The following is a 20,970-nucleotide window of genomic DNA, read 5'->3' as shown; positions in this document are numbered from 1 at the left end:
GTGCGTAGCGTGCAGGGCATCACTCCTGGCACCGCATTGTGCATAAGAGGGAAAGCAAGCACTCCATAGCTCTTAACCTGTGACAAATTCTGAAAATGAGCCTCTCCTAGCTTAAAATTCAGCGCCACTTCCTTCTTGCATTGGAAACTGCACCAGAATGTGCCACTTGGCACATTTATAAGCATTTTCCCGTTTCGGGGTTGCCGCCTAAAAACCTCCCAACCGGTTGCCTAGTTGACTTCACGGCAGAGTAAGAAAATGTTCCCCTTGTCATTCCGGAGGTAATGACGCAAACACATTTTCAGGTCCCAAAATAGCAGTTCCCTAAATTTTAGGAGATACTGCCATTGTATCTTTCTAGGTCATCCGACCCTCTTTGTACACTGTGGCCACATCCAGATTTGAATTGTAGCCTCTGTAGCAAAGGATTCCACTTTGGCTAGTCAATGACCCCACTTTGGCTAACCATAGTCTTTGTCCAACCTTAGTGCTCTCTTGCCCTCAGGCCTGGACTCCCTCTGAACAGTTCCACACTAGCTATGCAATGTAGGGCAGTTAGATTTCCCGAGGGGTGTTTCCAAAAAGTGAAAGTAAATAGATAATAAGAAAGAAATCAACAAAAAGGATAGATAGTAGTCACACGCTAGTGACAGAGTTCAGCTTGGATTATGTGCCTATGAGGACTATCTTGCTGAGCTCCTCACAAAGGCTCTGCCTGGAACTGGAGGGCACCACATGCCAACTGAAAAGAACAGACTGGAACAGACTTTTAGCACTTCAAAACAACTAGAGAGAGAGAGAGAGAGAGAGATGATGTATTGAAATGTCATATTAACGTCTTCAAAAGGCCAAAGTGACCTATGAGACTAGAAAGTTACAATGTGGTGGATTTGATACATAGTATGAGTAACAAAATAAAAAATACTATGGAATTCTAAGCTGCGAGATGTGAACCAAGCAACTAGCTGGAATTGTGTAGGATATGAGTTGGGGGGGGGGGGGGGTGGTGAAGCAAATGGGGAGCTAATACAACACAATGTGGGTGTATCCTCGAAAGAGCTAAATCACAGGAGATCCAGCATTGGTCGTTGGCGAATTTCATCAATCTCCTTTATATGGTCAGTAGTCTGACCGGGCGTCGTGCATATCGGGCCAAAGTGATCCGAATCCTCTGATGCAGCTTCCTTCGATGCTCTGTAGTCCTCCGCAATCTGGGGCGTCTGGATCTCCGTACTCGGTCGCTCAGTCAATCAGCGTGCCTCTGGTACGAGGAGAATGTGTGCTCTGTTGTGGTAGTAGCTCCTCCGGTTGTCCAATGTTTGCTCTAAAGAAGTATGTGATCCATCTCTGAGACTGGATAGTCTCTCCTCTCATCAGGCTCTCTCTGTGTCTACACAGCTCGAGCAGAGACAATCCCAAGCATCTCTGGTCCTTGTATCCCATGACTCTGGAGAGTGGTCCAAAGCCCTCTTTGAACAAGCTGTGGAAGCGGCCTCGTATCTCATAGTAGACTGGGTAGTGGTATGTGTAGTGCAACTCTGTCTCAGGCTCCATGTGACACAGGAGGCATGTCGTGGCCTCTACTGGTACTCCAGTGTATCTCCTAGTCTCGACCCGAAGCTGGTTTGAAGATGTGCGTATCTGGCCAATAGCACATCGAATCCCATGAGACAAGTGGGTGTCCATGTATCTGGGTCTTGTCACAAAGCCGTCCTTGCCAGCTGGAGAAGATGCTCTTTGTAGCCATCGTCGTGCCCAGCTCCTGAGTTGGCTGTATCAATGTCCTCCTGGTGTCTAGCTGAGTCGGGTCTTGGCGGATGAGCCTGGTGATCTCGGACTGTGTAAGAGTCAGAGAGGGTGCATCCAATGAGTATGGAAGGGAGGCAATCTGTCGATGCTGAACCCATGTGCCTAGAACCATGATGTCATCTCCCTATACCAGCATGCTGTATCTCCCTGCATGGCTAACTGTGGAGAGGACTCAAGTGCTAGGCGGGCATATCTGTCTCTGGGAAGTTCCCACAGGCGGTGTATGAAGGAGATTGATCTGGTGAGCCCCTCAATCGCTAATGGGGGGGCAGCTAGCTGTGCTCGATAATGTCACGTGGTACTGAAACCTTGGCTCTAATAAGCGGCGAGATCATAGACTAGAGGCTAGTGCGGCTCGACTCCCATGATGATCCAATGAGGGTCCCCAAATCTCAGCTCCATAGAGCAACGCGGAAGATAACATTAGTGGAATCCATGTCCTTGCCAGCTATGCACCTCTATCACCATCTCTCTCAATATAGTGAGAGACCTCATCCACATACATACCAAATAGAGTAGGAGAGAGCGGGCAGCCCTGCTTCACCCCAATAGTGGAGTGAACCGGTGTAGATAGACCCTCTGAGGTGCGTACATGCCCCACTACTGACCTGTATAATGCCATGTTCTGTGGGTACCTCCATCTCCTACAGTCTACGCATCAGTTTAGCTCTGGCAACTGTGTCAAATGCTTTGCGGAAGTCCACAAAGCTAGAATAGATCCGTCTCCCATGTGATCTGCCCTCCTCAATAATGGCTTTGAGTGTCATGATATGGTCAAGAGTAGAAAAACCTCTCCTGAACCCTGCGCATCCCTTTCCTCTCCGCCAATCTGCTCAATTGCTACTCAAGAATGGATGCGTACAACCGTGCCAATGTGTGCCCAATCATTGCGATAATTCCTAGGCTCCATAGGGTCTCCTGACTTGAAGATAGGTACAATAGTAGATAAGCTTCAAGTATCAAGCAAGCCCTCACACATGGCACGATTGAACATAACTGCTAGATGCTCTGCTAGTAGATCTCTGGCATGCATGAAATGCTCAGCCACTAAGCCATCATGATCATATGCTCTCCCAGCCCTCATCTTGTGAATGGCCTTCATAGTGGTGAAGAAAGCACATGTGTGTGGGCATGGATCGGGGGGTCAAGAAGGGGTGGCTGTCCAGGAACTGTGTGTTTATGAAAGAGTCGCCATGCCTCACATAGAGTCCTAACTCAAGAATAACTGGTACAGATCCTGCTCTAGTCCAGCCAAAAATGCCCTCTTCTTCTGCCACACTAGACGTCCGAAATCGATCTGACTGTCTGTGAGTGATGTCCCTCAAAAGCACCTCCCTGTGAAGTCTGGCTCTTGTCTCGCGACATTCTTCATCATTCCAGCTATAATGGGGCATGCTTCTCCGAGAATGCCGTCTCCGCTCAGGCTGGGTGTGCGGATATGCCTCTGTTGCTGCATCATGCAATGTCTGTGTCAGTATAGTAGTAAGCTCCTCCAACGGTCGCCTTGGCTCCTCAGTGCACAGACGTCTGTATATCCCATCTATGTATACAGAGTCCGTCGGTGTAGCGAGTAGGGGCTGTAATCCGTGGCCTGTGTGCTACACTAAATTGGAAGAGATGGTCATCGACACAAGGGCATGATCCACTGCCACACCAACATGTCTCGGTCCAACCATGAGATCGTGGATACTAGAGATGAAGCTCGGTTGTGCCATGATATAATCCATTGTGCTGTGTGGAAAGCATGTAAAACCTCTTGCAACAAGAAATCTTTGTAGGCCATTCAAGATGGCCAGTCCATGTGCAGTCCCCATGTCTATCAAGTGTCGTCCATACTTAGTATGTTCCACATCTTGTGATAGTCTAGACAAGCCCGCCGTCTCTGTAACATCCAGCTCTCTCAGCATCTCCTCTGACGTATCATAAAATACTGTCTGGTGATGTGCAGCCCTAGCATTGAAGTCCCCTATGATGATAATTTCACCATCTCTAGAGAACTCTCATATGTCATCATCCAAAATAGAAAAGGGGGACTCTCCTATGGGTGGTGCATATACTGATGTACTCGGCGAAAAGTAGCAAATAGCAATGTAAAGATACCTTCCTGTCTCTGCTCTCAATCACACACACACACACACACACACACACACACACACACACACAGAGAGAGAGAGAGAGAGAGAGAGAGAGAGAGAGAGAGAGAGAGAGAGAGGTCTCGAAAGAGCCAAAATGGCCCATGAGACAAGAAACTATACATCTGGTAATACATCTCTCGTCTACTGAAACAGAAAAAAGATCTACTCAACATCATAGTGATGTTTGAGTCTACAAAGCTAAAACTAAGCTAAAACTGAGAATATGTACAAATACATGACTGATCCCATCCAAATCTGACCATCAACTTCTATCTCCTTGTCCTCTATCCCAGGATATCCCAGATGGGTAGATCCAGTATAGAGAGGCCGCTAAAAGGTGGCACTCGTCTCCGATGTCGAGCGATGATGCCTCTGATTTGGTGCAAATGGCGGGGTCTGGGTCGAGGCGCGAGTGGTCGAGGACGGCGAGTACAACCCTGTGCAGTGGCCTGATCAAGACGGACTCCTCTAGGCCTCGATGGACGTGGTCCTGGGGGTGTGGTTGTATCCATAGACGGAGTGTGTGTCCCAAGGTCCTCTCCCTCTCTACTAAAGAAGTCACGCATAGTGCGTTGTCGATCTGTTGGTGGAGAACTGTCTTGTAATAGTTTGTCCCTGTGCCTCCTCAGCTCTAGTAAAAAGAGTCCGAGGCATCTCTGGTCCTCATAATCCATCACCCGACGTAATGGTCCAAAGTCCTCTCTGAAAAGGCAATGGTATCTCCCCCTGATCTCGTAATAGACTGTGCAGCGGCAAATGTAATGCTCCTCAGATTCCACCTCTTGGTGGCATAACTGACATGTCCTATCTGTCCGGGCCATCTGCATGTATCTGCCTATCTCGATGAGTATTTAAAAGGCCTGTCTCGATGCGTAGAGAGAGAGAGAGAGAGAGAGAGAGAGAGAGAGAGAGAGAGAGAGAGAGAGAGAGAGAGGTGTGATGTTATATTCAACGTCTTCAAAAGGCCAAAATGACCTATGACACCGAACTGATACAATCTTTGGGTACAAAAATAAAATGAAGTAAAGTGAAAAACTAAAATCTTAACTGCTAGATGTGAACTAAGTAGCTAGCTTGAATTGTGTAGGATATGAGTAGGAGTGTGAAAGTAGTGCCTGGGGGCTAATACAACACAATGTGGGTGTGCGTGTGGGAATATAATGGGTGAGAGCTGATACAAAGGTTGATACAAGATGAGCAGGGTGTACAGTCCTCAAAAGAGCTAAATCATAGGGGATCCATCATCGGTCGTCGGCGGATCTCATCAATCTCCTCCATGGTCAGTAGTCTGAGCGGGCGTCGTGCATGTCGGGCCAAAGTGATCCAAATCCTCTTATGCAACTTTCGTCAATGCTGTGTAGTCCTCCACAGTCGTGTGCGTCTGGATCTCCCTAGCTTGATTAACGTGCCTTTGGTGTGAGGAGAATGTGAGCTCTATTGTGGTAGCTGCTGCTTTGGCTCAAGAAGCAATTCGTGACTGCCTGTGAGTAATGACTCCTAGAAGTACCTCCCTCTCTCTGCACTCCTCATCATACCAACTATTTTGGGATGTGCTCCCAGGACGTCATCGCTTCCCAGGCTTAGTGTGTGGGTATGCCTCTGCTGCTGCATCCTGTAGTGTCTGTCAATATATAAGTGAGCTCCCCTAAAGGTCTCCCCAAATCCTCTGTGCATAAGCGTTTGTAGATACCATCTATGTAGACAGAATCAGTCTCTGAAGTAAAAGTGTATCGGGTATGCGTAGGTGTCTGTGTCAGTCGACTTGTGCTGAACTGGAATGAGACGTAACGTGAGGAGAGCATGATCTACTGCTACCCCAATAGTCGTGGGCCGGATTGTAATGTCCTAAATAGAGGGTATGAAATTGGGCTGAGCCAAAACATAATCCACTGTGCTGGCCCCATGTCTATGAGGAAAACAAGTGAACCCTCTCGACGTTGGAAATCTTTGGAGGCCATTCAAGATGGCTAGTCCATGTGCAGTCCCCAAATCTGTCAGATATCCCCCATATTTAGTGTGCTCTTCATCGTGCGACAGCTGGCCAATCCCATATCATTGACATCTAATTCTCTCAACATTTCCTCTGAGATATCGTAGAAAGTTGTCTGAGACTGGCCCGTCCTGGCATTGAAGTCTCCCAAAAGAATGCCATCTCCATCCCTAGAGAACTCCCATATGTCCTCATCCAATATCATCTAGGGTGACTCCCCCCTTGGGCAATGCATAATGAGATGTGCTGGGGGAAAAATAGCATATTGCAATGTAGAGTGGCCTCCCTGTCTCCGCTCTCACTCTGACCCACATATATCTGGCCTACTCATCCCTCCAAACAATACGAATGAAGGGTTGCAGCTCCTCCCTAAATAGGACTGCCACACCTCCTGACCCTAAGCATTGATCTCACGTCCTACCTACAAGTAGTCTCCCAATGATATACCACCACTCTAGGTAATGAGCCACCAGGAGTCTGGTGCGTGTCCGAGTAAGAAATAATGTCTCTTCCCTTAAAGCTATCCTCAAATGCGCCTACATCTAGCTTCATTGGTCCGTTACAATTGCATGCTGCGGTCGACCTTGGGAACAATATCGTCCTACACTGTTGCCGAGTTACTTCCATGTTCTTTGTCGGATTCACTTTTAGAATCTATGGTGTGTGCTACAAAAAAGTCAGACTGGATCCTCTGTAGAAAAAGAATCGAATGAAGATCTGGTACCACTATAACCGACAAGCGAGTGGCAAGGCGGTGACGCGGTGAATCCACATCCACACACGAACATAATTGAAAATTGAAAACCTGTGAACTTGAAGAAAAGAAAACTATAGTTGAGACAGGCGGAGTTCCACTACTAGATACAGTGGCCCCAAAGTATGGCACCCCTATGGTACTTATTTTATATTATAATCCACTAAGTACAACTGCTGGGGAGCAAGTTCGGCATATGTGCCTCAAAGCATTGAATGTGCCAAGTGAACCCCCAAGGCACTTATTTCTAGGCACTCTGGCCCAAAAACAACTGATACAAAAGCATGGCGCCCAAAAGCTGCGACTGTCAATTGCGTTCATAACTGATGCCGCACTGCCATGTAAGCGCGTGTTTCACATTGTGAATCAAGGTCGAAATTCCAGCAGGATTTCTGGGTGGCTGTACAGTTGCTTTGTCCTACCGATTGGTGGTCATGCCACGTCATCACTTCGTGACAACGCAGATGCCACTTCTATAGGCGATTCAGTTCTACACCCAGTAATTGTGAGAACAATCGTCTTAGCTCTGGTACTACTGAAATTAGTGAGTCATGTGCCAAGATGGTTAAAACACTCCAACAATACTGAAATAATGGAAAACAGCCAACTGGAACTTGAAATGTGTTATAGACGAGACACAGAGGGACGGAGTTCCAGTCTCAAAAGCACTAGCTGATCAACTAGGTGCTCATGGCAGTATGCCTCTTCTCTAGCCTCAAGCCTCTCAATAACCCTCTCCCTGATTTTTAAAAAAAAATCTTCCATAAATTAAAAATCTTGAGGACAGACCCCAAAATAACAGCAAGCAAAAGGGGTCGATTACATGAGGGTTGCAATTCTAAAAACTATGCATACAGACAGAAGTAGCCATTTACAAAAGAGGTGCGATCCCACAAACCATGCATATACTCATTGTTGTTGGGTTAAAGGCCTAAATAACCCCTTTTTGTACATTTTTATACTTTGTCCAGGTTCATATTGAACCTGGACAGCCCGTGGCAGTATTCCTCTTCTCTAGCCTCAACCCTCTCAATAACCCTCTCCCTGATTTTTTTTAAAAAATCTTCCATAAATTAAACATCTTGAGGGCAGACCCCAAAATAACAGCAAGCAAAAGGGGTCGATTACGTGAGGGTTGCAATTCTAAAAACTATGCATACAGACAGAAGTAGCCATTTACAAAAGAGGTGCAATCCCACAAACCATGCATATACTCATTGTTGTTGGGTTAAAGGCCTAAATAACCCCTTTTTGTACATTTTTATACTTTGTTCAGGTTCATATTGAACCTCGACACATTTTTTAAAGGTCACTTATAATAAAAGTGGGAAAACCCAAAACTCACTTATTGAGTTTTCCCCGAAAACGTGAGCTCTCTCTCTCTCCCTCATTGTTCTGCTAGCGCTTCCTCTCCTGCTGGCTTTCGCCACCCCTCTCTGCACACACACTGCACTTCCTCGTGTGCTCTTTCACTTGCACACACCGCCGGCGCTCATCAACTGGTATCAGAGCCAGATTAGGGTTTCAGAAGCTTTGCGCAGGTGGATGGACAGCAGGCAAAAGGGTTCTCTCGTGTCAAATTTCCGCTTTCATCGCGAAGCCCCTTGCTTCCGGTGTCACCTAAGGTGATTAGGGTTTCCAAAACAGCCTAAAACAGGCTGAAATTAGGTCAAAACAGGTAAAAACCAGAAAATTACAGGTCAAAATAGCAAAACGCAGGTGTTCTAAATCGATTCCCGTGAATGCTCCTTGCTTTTCCCACTCAAAACAGGTCCATTTGATGCAAATTGATGCGCCAAAACAGTTAATTTGCAGAAAATTCAGAATTGGACTGTTTTTATGTACACAAATTGAGGTTTATGTACGCCTTTTGTGGGTTTATGCAAGTACGCATTGGGGATACTTGTTAATTGCTGAAATTTTCAGCACATTGTATGCAACGTGTGGTACATTGTGATCACTGAAAATTTTCAGATTTTGTGTAGACACTTTCTGCTGCATTTTTATCCGTGCAAATGGCCTCTACTTCCTCGTCGTTTGATGCCAAGAGCTTGATGGAAATCAAGCGATTTGACGGTACAGGTTTCGACCTATGGCATGATAGGATGCAGGGGATTTTGTTCCTCAAGGATTGTGAGGACTCCCTTTTGGCTGTAAAGCCTGAGGATATGCCGGATGAGGATTGGGCCAAGCTCAACAAGAGGGCAAAGGCCTATATCAAAATGGCTGTGACCGATGACATTCTGGTGGACATAAAGGGCTTGGACAGTGCACATGCAATTTGGCATAAGTTGAAGGCCACTTATGAGAATGCCACCCCTGTGAATCAGGTGCATTTGATGCACAAACTGGTGAACATGATGCTTGACGAAGCCAAGTCGGCTTCTGAGCACTTAAGTGCTTTCACCAGTGTTATGAGTCAGCTACAGGATACTGGGCTTTAACCTTTTGATGACAAGTTAAAAGCCATATTTTTGTTGATGACTTTGCTAGACTCTTAGGAAACGCTTGTGGTTTCTTTGAGTGATAGCCCCAACCTCACATATGATGGAGTGTGAGGCTCCATCTTAAATGAGGAAATTAGACGCAAGTCTAGTGGTGGGGAAGGTGGCAGTTCTGCTTACAATGCGAGAGGCAGAAGTCAGAAGCAAAATACAGGTACCAAGACTCAAAACAGGAGCAAAAGCAAGTCTAGGGATAAGGATGTGACTTGTTACCAGTGTGGCAGAAAAGGCCATAAGAAGCCAGATTGTAGGTATTTCAAGAAAGAGCAAGAAAGAAAGAAGGAATCACAGGAGAAGAAGAAGACAAAGGATAAGAAAGGGGAAAAATCAGCAGGTACCTCCTCCAAGGATTCGGAGACTGTCAATGTATCCTCTAGTGTGGTTATCACAGAGTTATCCGACAGTGAGGAGATCTTGGTTGCAGCTTCATGCCCCTCAGATTTTGTTGTAGCAAATGCAGAAGACATGCTTATCTCACGTAGAGATGTCATTGATGCATTGCTAAGTGCAAATGATGGCCTTACACAGTCTTGGATAGTAGACTCGGGTGCCTCATTTCATGTGACTTCATCTGTGGAGTGTTTTGCTTCTTATCATGAAGGCAAGTATGGCAAGGTTTACCTTGGGGATAACCATGCTTGTGACATTGAAGGAATGGGCACTGTGCGCTTGGCATTAAACAATGGCCAAGAGTTTATGCTTAAAGATGTAAGGTATGTACCGGGCATCAAGAAGAGTCTATTGTCTGTTGGCCAAATGGATGCACAGGGTTATACAACCATTTTTGCCGGGGGTTCATGGAAGTTGCTTAAGGGATCAATGCTCATTGTCAAGGGATGCAAGAGTGGTACATTGTACTATTTACATGGCAAAGCTTGCCTAGCAAGTTTCTTGCAGTGGCCGAAGTTGCTTCTCATTTGGAGTTGTGGCACAAAAGACTTGGCCATATGAGCCAGAAAGGACTTGATGTGCTCTCCTCTTTTGAGAGGGTTGATGTAAAGGGCACCAAGTTAGATTTTTGTAATGACTGTTTGTATGGTAAACAAAAGAAGTCTTCTTATTATTCTGGTGTCTCGCGCAAAGCTAATGCTCTTGATTTAATTCACTCCGATGTATGTTCAATGCTTGTTAAGTCTTTTGGTGGTGCATCATACTTTGTTACATTCATTGATGATTGCACTAGGAAAGGCTGGGCATATTTGTTAAAGAATAAGAGAGAGACATTTAATGCATTTAAGAGGTTTCATGCTTTTGTGACCACGCAAAAGGGTAGTAAGCTTAAATGTCTGAGATCTGACAATGGGGGGGAGTACACGTCTGCTGAATTTCAGCGTTATTGCGAAGAATATGGGATTAAAAGGGAGTTGACAGCCCCTTATAATCCATCTTCTAATGGTGTGGCTGAGAGGTATAACCGTACTTTATGTGAGAGAGTGCGTTGCATGTTGTCCACGGCTAATCTCCCTCATGGGTTTTGGGGAGAGGCTTTGAAAATTGCAGTTCATGTATGCAATCGCTCTCCTAACAGTACGCTAAAAAATGACATTCCAGAGGAGGTTTGGTCTGGCAAACCTGCCTCTTATGATCATTTGAGAGTGTTTGGCTGCGAGGCTTTTGTCCATGTTCGTAATGACTTGAGGACAAAGCTAGATGCAAAGTCCATCCAAGGACTCTTCTTAGGTTATGGGGAAGAGGGTGAAATGGGCTACACGATATGATTGCCTCAGTTTAAGAGGGTAGTACGCAGCTGAGATGTAGTGTTCAATGAGGCTAAATTGCTGAAAAATGCTACACCTTCTGAAATTGACAAGAAATCGGTCAAATTTCAGCCTCTCTTGCCACCTATTGATGTTGAAAAAGAGCCTCAGGATGCATTACCGCAAGCTGAAATTGATAATCAGCCGGTTAACCTTGAGCCAGAAGAGGTAGGACATGATTTAGATGCTCCAAATGAGCATGGACAGCCACCTGTCATGGCTGAAAATGATTTTCAGCAGCATGAGCATGCTGAAAATGAGTTGCCTCTTGATGTAGAACCTGTGCCTGAGAATGTAGATCATTGGGTACGCAGGTCTACTCGTGTCAGAAGGTTGATACAGCGCTTTGACCCCTCTTTGCATCATGTTATGTTGACAGATGAGGGAGAGCCTCTTACATATAAAGAGGCAAAATCATGTGAGTTAAGCAGTAAGTGGAGCTTGCAATGCAAGAGGAAATGAAATCCTTGTATGCAAATGATACTTGGGATCTTGTGCCATTGCCTAAAGGGAGAAAGGCTCTTCCTAACAAATGGGTATACAAGATTAAGATTGTGGATGAAAAACCCAAGTACAAGGCAATATTGGTTGCAAAAGGATATGCACAGAAAGAAGGAATTGATTTTCAAGAAATCTTTTCTCCCGTTGTAAAGCTTACAACTATACGTGTCCTTTTTGCTCTCGCTGCAGTGCTTGACTTAGAATTGAATCAAATGGATGTAAAAACAGCTTTTCTTCATGGTGACATTGATGAAGATATCTACATGAAGCAACTTGAGGGTTTTGTAGTTCCTGATAGAAAGGAACTTGTATGGTGTTCACGACTGCAGAAAATTGTGGCATTGAGTACTACTGAGGCTGAATATATTTCAGCCACTGAGGCTTCTAAAGAGGCCATATGGTTGGGTAGACTTGTCAAAGAGCTTGGTATGCCTGCTAGTACTCTTGTCTTGGGATGTGATAGCCAAAGTGCACTGTCTATTTGGCCAAGAATGCCATGTTTCATGCACGGACAAAGCACATTGATGTGCGATACCACTTCATACAACAGGTATTGGAGGATGGTCTAGTCACCTTGACTAAGATTCACACATAGGATAACCCTGCAGATGTTCTCACTAAGAGTTTTGCTAAGGCTCAACATGAGCATTGCGTACAGCTGGTGGGAGTTGGTTAACTTAAACGCGTCATTTATGCCTTTAAGTGGGAGGTTGTTGGGTTAAAGGCCTAAATAACCCCTTTTTGTACATTTTTATACTTTGTCGAACACATTTTTTAAAGGTCACTTATAATAAAAGTGGGAAAACCCAAAACTCACTTATTGAGTTTTCCCCAAAAACGTGAGCTCTCTCTCTCTCCCTAATCGTTCTGCTAGCGCTTCCTCTCCTGTTGGCTTTCGCCACCCCTCTCTGCACACACACTGCACTTCCTCGCGTGCTCTTTCACTTGCACACACCGCCGCGCGCTCATCAATTGTTATGTCCATAACACTCACCAAGGCTTATTTTTAGTTTTAAGCCTCCAGGTTCTTGCTACATATACAATTGCTTCAGCTTTTGATACATCAAGCTGGACCTCTTGAAAACCCAAAGTGCAAAATAACAGTCCCATAACAGCAAGAAAACAATGTTCAAAACCAGTAAAGCTATTTTAAATAGATAGGTTGCCAAAAGAGATCCTTTTTCGTACAAATTGTACGAATATGTGAAGTTTGTGATGCTATGAACAGTATGTTACATATATGTTCCTTGTTCAAAGACAACTTTGGAAACAAGTGGTCGGTTCATGCCTTTCATTTCAGAGGATTTTCACCATCAGTCCTTTCTTGCAGTAAGTCTTCTATTTCAGGGCTTAGGTTGACATTTTGTGTTTTGGACTAAGTGGATTGAGAAGGTGATGTGGAAAAGATAACTTAGTGAACAGAATAAACTCATGGCGTTGAAAACTTTATCTCTATTATTCAAGAGAGTTCTTGCAATCCTTGTCTTTACTTAAAAGAAAGTGGAGCTAAGTATTTTCTATGAAGATGTCAACAGTGTACTGCTTATATTCTGAAAAGCTTGTTTTTAACTTAATACTTTTCAGATGGGAGTGCCTGCAAGATATCTTGCTGTCAGACCTTACGAACAACATTGTGTGCTCTATTGGAATGCCTGTGGAATATTGTGGAGTGCGATACAACTGCAATGTGCTCTGTCAAAATGGTCACATTCTCCTCATACGTCCTAAGCTATACTTGGCCAATGATGGTAATTACAGAGAGCTGCGATGGTTTTCTGCATGGAAAAATCCACAGCACCTGGAAGAAATGCAGCTTCCATTTACTATTGCAAAGGCTATTTCACAATCCAAAGTGCCCTTTGGAGATGCTTGCCTCTCCTTTTTAGACACGTAATTCTTTGTTTTTTCATGAGCTTGAAACCAGATCATGTGTGTGTGCAAGCATGCCCTCTAATGTGCTTGTTGTGCTTTGCACGCAGAACTCTCGGAATTGAGACATGCGAAGAGCTCTTTACACCTCTATCCCCTCATATCTCTCTTGCCTTACGTGGAGTTGAAATTTTTGTAAACGGGAGTGGTAGCCACCACCAACTTCGAAAGCTAAATAAACGGTTGGAACTTATAAGGGCGGCAACAGGCAGAGTGGGTGGTGTATATCTGTATGCCAATCAACAAGGGTGCGATGGTGGCCGCCTTTACTTTGGTACGTGTCTAAACACGGAGCTAGAAAAATTTTTACTGTTTTTGATGAAGACGTTTTATCTGCTGACTATAATTGCACATACTGATGCAAACTTCTCAGAAGCAAAAAGATCTTATTATGATTATTTTTCTTTACCAAAATGACAGATGGATGTGCATGCATTGCGGTCAATGGAGATGTTGTTGCTCAAGGCTCTCAATTTTCTTTGCAGGATGTTGAAGTTTTAACTGCTTGTGTGGATCTGGACACTGTGAGTAATTTTGAGTAGGTTTGTTGGGGTAGTGTGTTTTTGATGGAAAGCATGTCAAAGCTATTGCTTTAGCTTTGCCATACGGCAGACTGACTTGTGAGAGTTTGTTTGACTGTATGAAGCTAATGTCTGATGACATGGTAATGCAGGTGACAAGCTATAGAGGGGCAATAAGCAGCTTAAGGGAGCAAGCTAGCCAGCAACAACCTTTCCCTTGTGTCAAAGTGGATGCACATCTAACTGTAGATCATGAATTGCTGGCCAGTTTTCCATCTTTTCCAATAGAGGTGAAATTATGTGAATCAATGGATTCTCATCTTTGCATTTCCTGATTGCTTGACATAAATAAGAAAACTTTCTACATCATATGAGCTGTTTATTTGGTTGGTTGGCTATTGTGGCTGGCCCTTTGGTGGCAATCTAATTAGCTCTACTGCTTAAAAATTGATGGAACATCCTAGGTTGTTTGAGATGAGTTGGGAGGTGTTTTTTTGGTGTGTGACAACAAGTAGGATCTGGTGAACTGGATGGGGCAGAAAGGTTCATTTGCAGAGGAGGGGGGAAGCGGTGTCTTTGGGGATATACTACTTGGATGTGATTGCTGATTGTTCACTTTAAATGGTGGAGTTGCATGTGATTGCTAGCTAGTCACTCGAGAAGGATCTAATGCTCTTTTTGTGGGCAAAGCCGGTACCAGTGCCTCAGCATCTGTTCTCATTTATGCATCTGGCCCAACATCTTCAGCTTTTATATACTTTCTTTTTGCTACAGGTCAGATACCATGTACCAGAAGAAGAGATAGCTCTAGGACCTGCTTGCTGGCTGTGGGATTATTTGCGCCGCAGTGGAGCATCAGGTTTTTTGTTACCACTTTCAGGTGGAGCAGACAGCTCTTCTGTTGCAGCCATTGTTGGGAGCATGTGCCAGCTTGTTGTCAAAGGTAGCAGCTTCACTGTGTTACACATTGAAACACTGTTCCTTTTACTCTTTGTCAACAGTAAACTAATCAAACAGTTCACAATTCCAGCCGTTTCAGAAGGTGACACCCAGGTGCTGGCTGATGCGAGAAGGGTGGGTCACTATGATGACAATACACTTCCAGGTGATTCAAAAGAATTTGCGAGCAGAATTCTTCAAACAGTTTACATGGGATCGGAAAACAGGTAATGTTTGTTCATGAAGGCTGCGGAATGGTAGAGAATCCCCCATAGCTCATTTTTTCTTTTCCCTGCATGGCAGCTCTGAAAATACTCGTAGACGGGCAGAACTTCTGGCAAAGCAAATAGGAGCGTCGCATTGTAATCTCAAAATTGATGCCGTTGTTTCTGCACTGATCTTTCTTTTCAAGTCAGTAACAGGAAAGACTCCTCAATATAAGGTGTTTCTTAATCAAACTTGGTGTTTTTCTGATGAGGTCGTTTTCATCTTAGCAGAGCATACTGAGAAATCAATTCGGTGTGGTCATGTAGGTAAATGGTGGAAGCAATGCTGAGAATCTTGCTTTGCAGAACTTACAAGCTCGTATCCGTATGGTTATCGCATTCATGCTAGCCTCTTTAATGCCTTGGGTTCGAAGCAAACCTGGATTTTTACTTGTCCTTGGGAGTGCGAATGTTGATGAAGCTTTGCGTGGCTACTTAACAAAGGTGACTATTTTTGGCACTGACATCAATTTGAGTCGCGTGGTTGATCTGCTTCATAGTGCTGGAAGAACTTAACATGTTTCGTGTGAAATAGTTCTGATGTGCATATTTCCAGTATGATTGCAGTTCAGCCGACATCAATCCTATAGGAGGGATAAGCAAAACAGACTTGAGAAAGTTCCTACGCTGGGGTGGACTGAACCTTGGTTACCCTGCTCTTGCAGAGATTGAAGCTGCTCCACCAACTGCAGAGCTAGAACCCATCAGGACTGACTATGAACAGGTGTCCATCTATTTGAAGTTTTTTCTGATGATCTATATGTGTAGGATTGACTTTCATGGTGAGAGTACGGAGGCATGGGTGAGGACATTTAATGTTGCAAACTTCACACAGAAATTAGTACTGTTCATTAAAACCGTTCCCCCACCCTTCAAGACACTTGTGTGCCCATAAGCAGAGAGAGGCATGAGTACATAATGGCTACCTTGAAAGCCAAGATATTCAACCTAGAAAAGAAGCTCAAAAAAAAAAACCAAGAATACTGTTGATAGCAATGTCAATAATATCAACCGAGTGATCATCACCAAGATGGCAAAGCTTGACCCGAAGTGTAGTAGTTAAAAAGGAGGGAGCCATTATGAGGGAGGAGATTGACTTCTGTAAAGAAGAGGTGGCGTCTTTATGAGGCCTGCCACCCAGGGAAGAAGAGGAAATCATCGAGGTAGAAATGCGGGCTATTAAAGAGGAGTTAACCAAGGTGATCCCCAAAAGACTTGAAGAAAAGATCAACGCTAAGAGAGATGCATGGATGGAGGTTGTCAAGAAAAACCTCCGCAAAGAGGTGTGGGAAGAGGCACAAATGGAGGATCTTTAAAACTGTGCACTCTACCTTAGAGGAGGAGAAGATGTGGAATGCATGCCCACCCAACATACACGTCACCGGTGTCCTCAAACAGGCAAGACCCTTTGGCTACAAGGATGAGGTGCACGTGACATTCCCCTGTTAAAGGTGAGACACAACTGCTGAACTTCTTCTGGGGATGCTTTTTGTACTTCTGATGTTGACTGCTTTTGATGCTTGTGGATGCATAAACCGATGAAAACTCTTCTAAACTTGTGGGTACTCTGCGATGTAAACACTGACCGTACGAGTTATTAGGTAGCCTTACTATTGTCGTAGAATATCAGCCTTGATGCTGACTTTGCCTTGCGAGCAAGTGCTACCACCCGAATAGTCTTGTCGTGAAAACAGTGCAGGTAAAGATGGAACGTGACGATGCTTGGAGGTAATTCCAATGGTTCCATGTCGATGAGAGTGGATGCACGCTATATGTGAAGTCTGTTTCTGGTCATTGTTTCTCACTTGGTTCTCGACTACATTCTTGGAGTATCAAGAAGCAACCCATAGTGGCGCTTCCTTCGACAAAAGCCAAGCCGCTTGTTTGCAACATGTGAAGCAGTTTGGTCCAGAATACTTGCAAATTTGGGTGTTCCAATGAAGAGGCAACAACATTCGAACAGGAAATCGGAATGGGGAACGGGAGACTCCAAGTGGGCATGAAATGTCACTCCCTGTTAGGGATACTCACGTCTGAAGCACAAAACGGGGATTTGGAATGTTTAGTTGGAATGGGAACGGGGAACGGACTCATGGAGACCTGAAAATGGCCATTCCTCGTAACTATGATATCCCCTCGGAGAAGAGGAATCGTCCTCGATTAAACCTTGGTACACAAAGGTCGACAAACATGATTAACAATCACTAGTCCATCCAATCTTTGAGATGACAGTTCACAATAAGAGAATGCTGCAAACATACATCTCTTAACTCAAGTAAACTGTGTGTCACGTAGACATGACATCCTTGCTCACATGAGTACACATTTTTGCAACAACAGATTATCAACGCTTACAAATACAACACAAAATGGATAGTAGGGGTCTGCCACATCGATGGTGGAGGTTCTGAGAGAGGACCTACCATTCCAGGTTATGACCCAAGTACTCATTCCGATGTCAGCCTTGTGGAATGAGGCAATGATGAGGATCGTCTGGAGAATGGGGACTGCTACTACTGCCTTTGAGAGGATGGTCTTACGCTTTAGCCCCTTCTATTCTCATCATTCCCTCTTGACTGGATGCCTGCTAGACGCCTGGAAAACAGGGCGGTGAGGTCATCAGAAGGATGCATGGTCTCTAAAGGGACTGCCATTATTGCATTGAAAGGTTGAAGGGACCGCTACTATTGCCTTCTTGCCTATCCATGACTAGTTGAGAGGAATGCTTCCTAACCACGCAGCCACGAGGGCTTTTGTGCCCCTCCTGAGTTTACTAATGTATAGCACAATAAACTAGGACAGCCCCAGTGTCGCATATGACGGCGGTACTCACTTCATGATATGTGCATCCAGTTCTTCGAGATGGATTTTCGGGATGGGTTTTATGAGTTCTGTTGATTGCTGTACTTTGAAAGAGGTTAATTCCAGAGGAATACGACTCACTGGTTGGTAGATGTATGCTGGTGTTATTGACTTGATTGCAGCTTGATTTTGTGTTTTTGTGCAAGTGTTTTAGTCGTTCTTCTCCTCTTATCATTGTGAGGTCAGGTTTTTAACTGCATGAAAGTTTATACTTGACAGCTTGACGAAGTGGATATGGGGATGACCTATGAGGAGCTTTCAATGTATGGCCGGCTTCGCAAAATCTTTATGTGTGGTCCAGTTTCAATGTTTCAGGTATATGTGGATAATAGTGGGCACGGACTTCTTCATCATCATCTAAAAGATTTATGCCTCATTTTGCCAAACTATACAGAATCTTTGTCATCATTGGGAAGGCAAACTTACACCTGCGCAAGTGGCTATGAAGGTTAAGGATTTTTTCAAATACTACTCAATCAACAGACACAAGATGACAACCCTCACTCCATCGTACCATGCAGAGGTGAAAATATATTCCTCAGTAGCAAACTGTCTTGTGCGAAGTGTATGCGTTTTAAGTATGCGACTAGAAGTATGTGGATGCAGTGTGATATTATTGTGGAAAGCAAGAACACAGGTGATCATATCAGAAGCACAATTTTATGCTTTGTTGAAAAAGAGGTAAATCTAGGCATAATCAATCTCAGGCTATCCTGTGTAGCAAGGCACAATCTACGCTCTCCTGTCGTGTTTGATGTTAAATGCACGTTTAGTTGGTTTATTACTTAAGGCTATATTCAATAGATGGTTTCTTTGCTGCAGAATTACTCACCTGAGGACAATCGATTTGATCTTCGGCAATTTCTCTACAACACACGTTGGCCGTGGCAATTTCGCCATATTGATGAACTGGTAGAGGCAAGTGAGGCTGAGAGAAACTCCCAACTTTCAAGAGGTGTTAGTGATGGACCTACAGAAGCCAAGACTGCATCAGTTCAAGCTGGTGGCTTAGGTGTACCCGCTGCTAATGCTGCAAATGCATCAGTCGGAAGAGGGGCATAGAGCATTTGAAAAGGGCCTTTCCCTGTAGTGCTCTTACACGTAGTTACTCTTGTACACTGACACAGCATGTACAGCATTTTTTGGGGCACAGGGCTGTTTGAAGAGCATGAACATGTACAATTGATTTTTTCAGTCCTTGAGCTCCTTTTCAATCAAAAATATCTGAATGTTCATGTTAGGATATTGCAACAGATTACCATGATGAATATTTGTACCAGACAGAAAGGTGATTTGAAGGCTCACACATGAACTGGTGGTTGACTGATATAAATGCATTAGTCTAAGTGTTCAATTTTTAAATAAGGGAAATTGTGCGCTGAAAATCATGCAATAATAGTAAATGGCAAATGGGAGTTATCCAAATTGCTCTGTCCTCAGAGAAATTGAATGGGCAATTTGAAAATAGAGCTATGTAGTACTCACCTTGCCTTGGTACTTCATTTGACCACCTACCTGTATTTAGCCTGTAATTATTGTACATCCATTAATTGCCTAATATATTATATCAATAGTCAAGATTTCTTTCAGAAATCCATGGAATTTTTCTCCTTGGACACTTCAACTCAAACTTTTAGGTGGCTCTGCTGCATCATTTATTTTGTGTGGGACAAAGCTTTGCTGATGAGAGTGCACTCATCCTTTCTAGAGTTCCTCCTTTTACTATTATATACTCATCAAAGTTGACCACAGACAAAAGCTCGGTCTCCTCCTCACTGCTTCTTATAACCACACACCTAACTTGTGAGCTCACCTTCCAATGGAACTCACAGAGTTGAATTACAATTCATGAAAGCCTTTTTATTTCAGTAAAATTGTTCCATCTTCAATAGGGAAATCCCAATTACATAACTAACACTCTTCTTGGGTTAGCTTTTGCCCTTTGTAAGTTATTGCTAAATCATAGAATTGATTGAAGAGGGCATTCTGTCCTTCGTGAGTACTCGTCCATGTGGGAGAGCATCCCTTTAATTCTGATCCTTTTTGCAAGGTTCACACTATGGGAAACGCAGACAAGCTCTTAGCTCTAGTAGGCACATTCGAGAAGCTAGAAATTTGCAAATACGGCTTGAAAAATTGTAGTGTATGGTTTCTTGATGTTGTTCTTGGTGCACAAACCAAAGAATAACACTAACAAAACATAAGATAGGTATGCCATTCTAAAAATATGATGCTCTCCTTGTGGTTGTGATTGTTATCTTGTGTGCACCGCCCAAACGGGCAAGTTTTTCTATTGATGGGGATAACCTCTTTGCTCTTATGTCCCCCATGGCTTCAAGTTCTCAATCTTTAAGAGCTTGGATTCCTTCTTTTGCATCTCTTGTTGGAGGGATGTTACTTCCTTCTTTAAGGAGGTAGTATTCAAGATTGTTGCTTCCATACGCGAACAATACGTGTTAAGAGTACAAGTAGCCATCCACCCAAAGCTCAACATTTGGGACTACCCACCCCCTATCTGTGGGTCTTGTTGTATCTTTTACTGCACCTTCTATCAATTCAAGCTCCACTTTCTTCAAGAAGAAGAAGAAGAAAAAAAAGCTAAAAATTGATGTGACCAACAACATGACATTCGTGTGCTCAAAATTAGTTATTCAAGCCTTTGAGCTTCTTGTGCTAGTGAGTTATTTCGCAGCAGAGCAAAGGTCCAAAAGTTGAGGGACAAAGTGGATGAATAGATGACTAAGGAATGAATTAGTTTGAAATTCGCAGAACTTATAAAAAGCTTGGTATAAGAAGGTAGATGAATGGAGCATAGTTTGTTCAAGGGAAGGGGCGAGCGATCTTGAAGGGAAAAGAAGAGACAAAACATATTAATTAGGAGTGTAGGTGGGAAAATAGACTGTGTGTGTGGAATTTTTATAATTGATCTTTTAGCCCTTAGTTGTGCACTTGCAAGAGATATAACTTACTCTTATCTAACTTAAATCCCTTGATTTTTTAAAA

General features: G+C 43.9%; 1 protein-coding gene across 1 annotated transcript in view; it reads left to right on the top strand.

The window, feature by feature from the left end:
- LOC147440447 (carbon-nitrogen hydrolase family protein) overlaps window positions 1–19,332 on the top strand; it is a 61,481-nt gene extending 42,149 nt beyond the window's left edge. Inside the window, exons 3-14 of the mRNA XM_086530185.1 lie at window positions 13,035–13,340; window positions 13,430–13,653; window positions 13,800–13,903; window positions 14,053–14,190; window positions 14,675–14,843; window positions 14,931–15,066; window positions 15,143–15,281; window positions 15,373–15,549; window positions 15,662–15,829; window positions 18,187–18,282; window positions 18,362–18,490; window positions 18,790–19,332. Of these exons, the coding sequence (XP_086386311.1) occupies window positions 13,035–13,340; window positions 13,430–13,653; window positions 13,800–13,903; window positions 14,053–14,190; window positions 14,675–14,843; window positions 14,931–15,066; window positions 15,143–15,281; window positions 15,373–15,549; window positions 15,662–15,829; window positions 18,187–18,282; window positions 18,362–18,490; window positions 18,790–19,029 (2,026 nt within the window). The 3' untranslated portion in view covers window positions 19,030–19,332. The remainder of the gene's footprint in view (window positions 1–13,034; window positions 13,341–13,429; window positions 13,654–13,799; window positions 13,904–14,052; window positions 14,191–14,674; window positions 14,844–14,930; window positions 15,067–15,142; window positions 15,282–15,372; window positions 15,550–15,661; window positions 15,830–18,186; window positions 18,283–18,361; window positions 18,491–18,789) is intronic.
- The last annotated feature ends 1,638 nt before the right edge of the window (window positions 19,333–20,970 follow it).

This window comes from Adiantum capillus-veneris, chromosome 15 (assembly GCF_014529385.1).
Source record: "Adiantum capillus-veneris isolate H3 chromosome 15, ASM1452938v2, whole genome shotgun sequence".
Classification (NCBI taxonomy): Eukaryota; Viridiplantae; Streptophyta; class Polypodiopsida; order Polypodiales; family Pteridaceae; genus Adiantum; species Adiantum capillus-veneris.
This window is presented reverse-complemented; position numbering and strand designations above follow the sequence as displayed.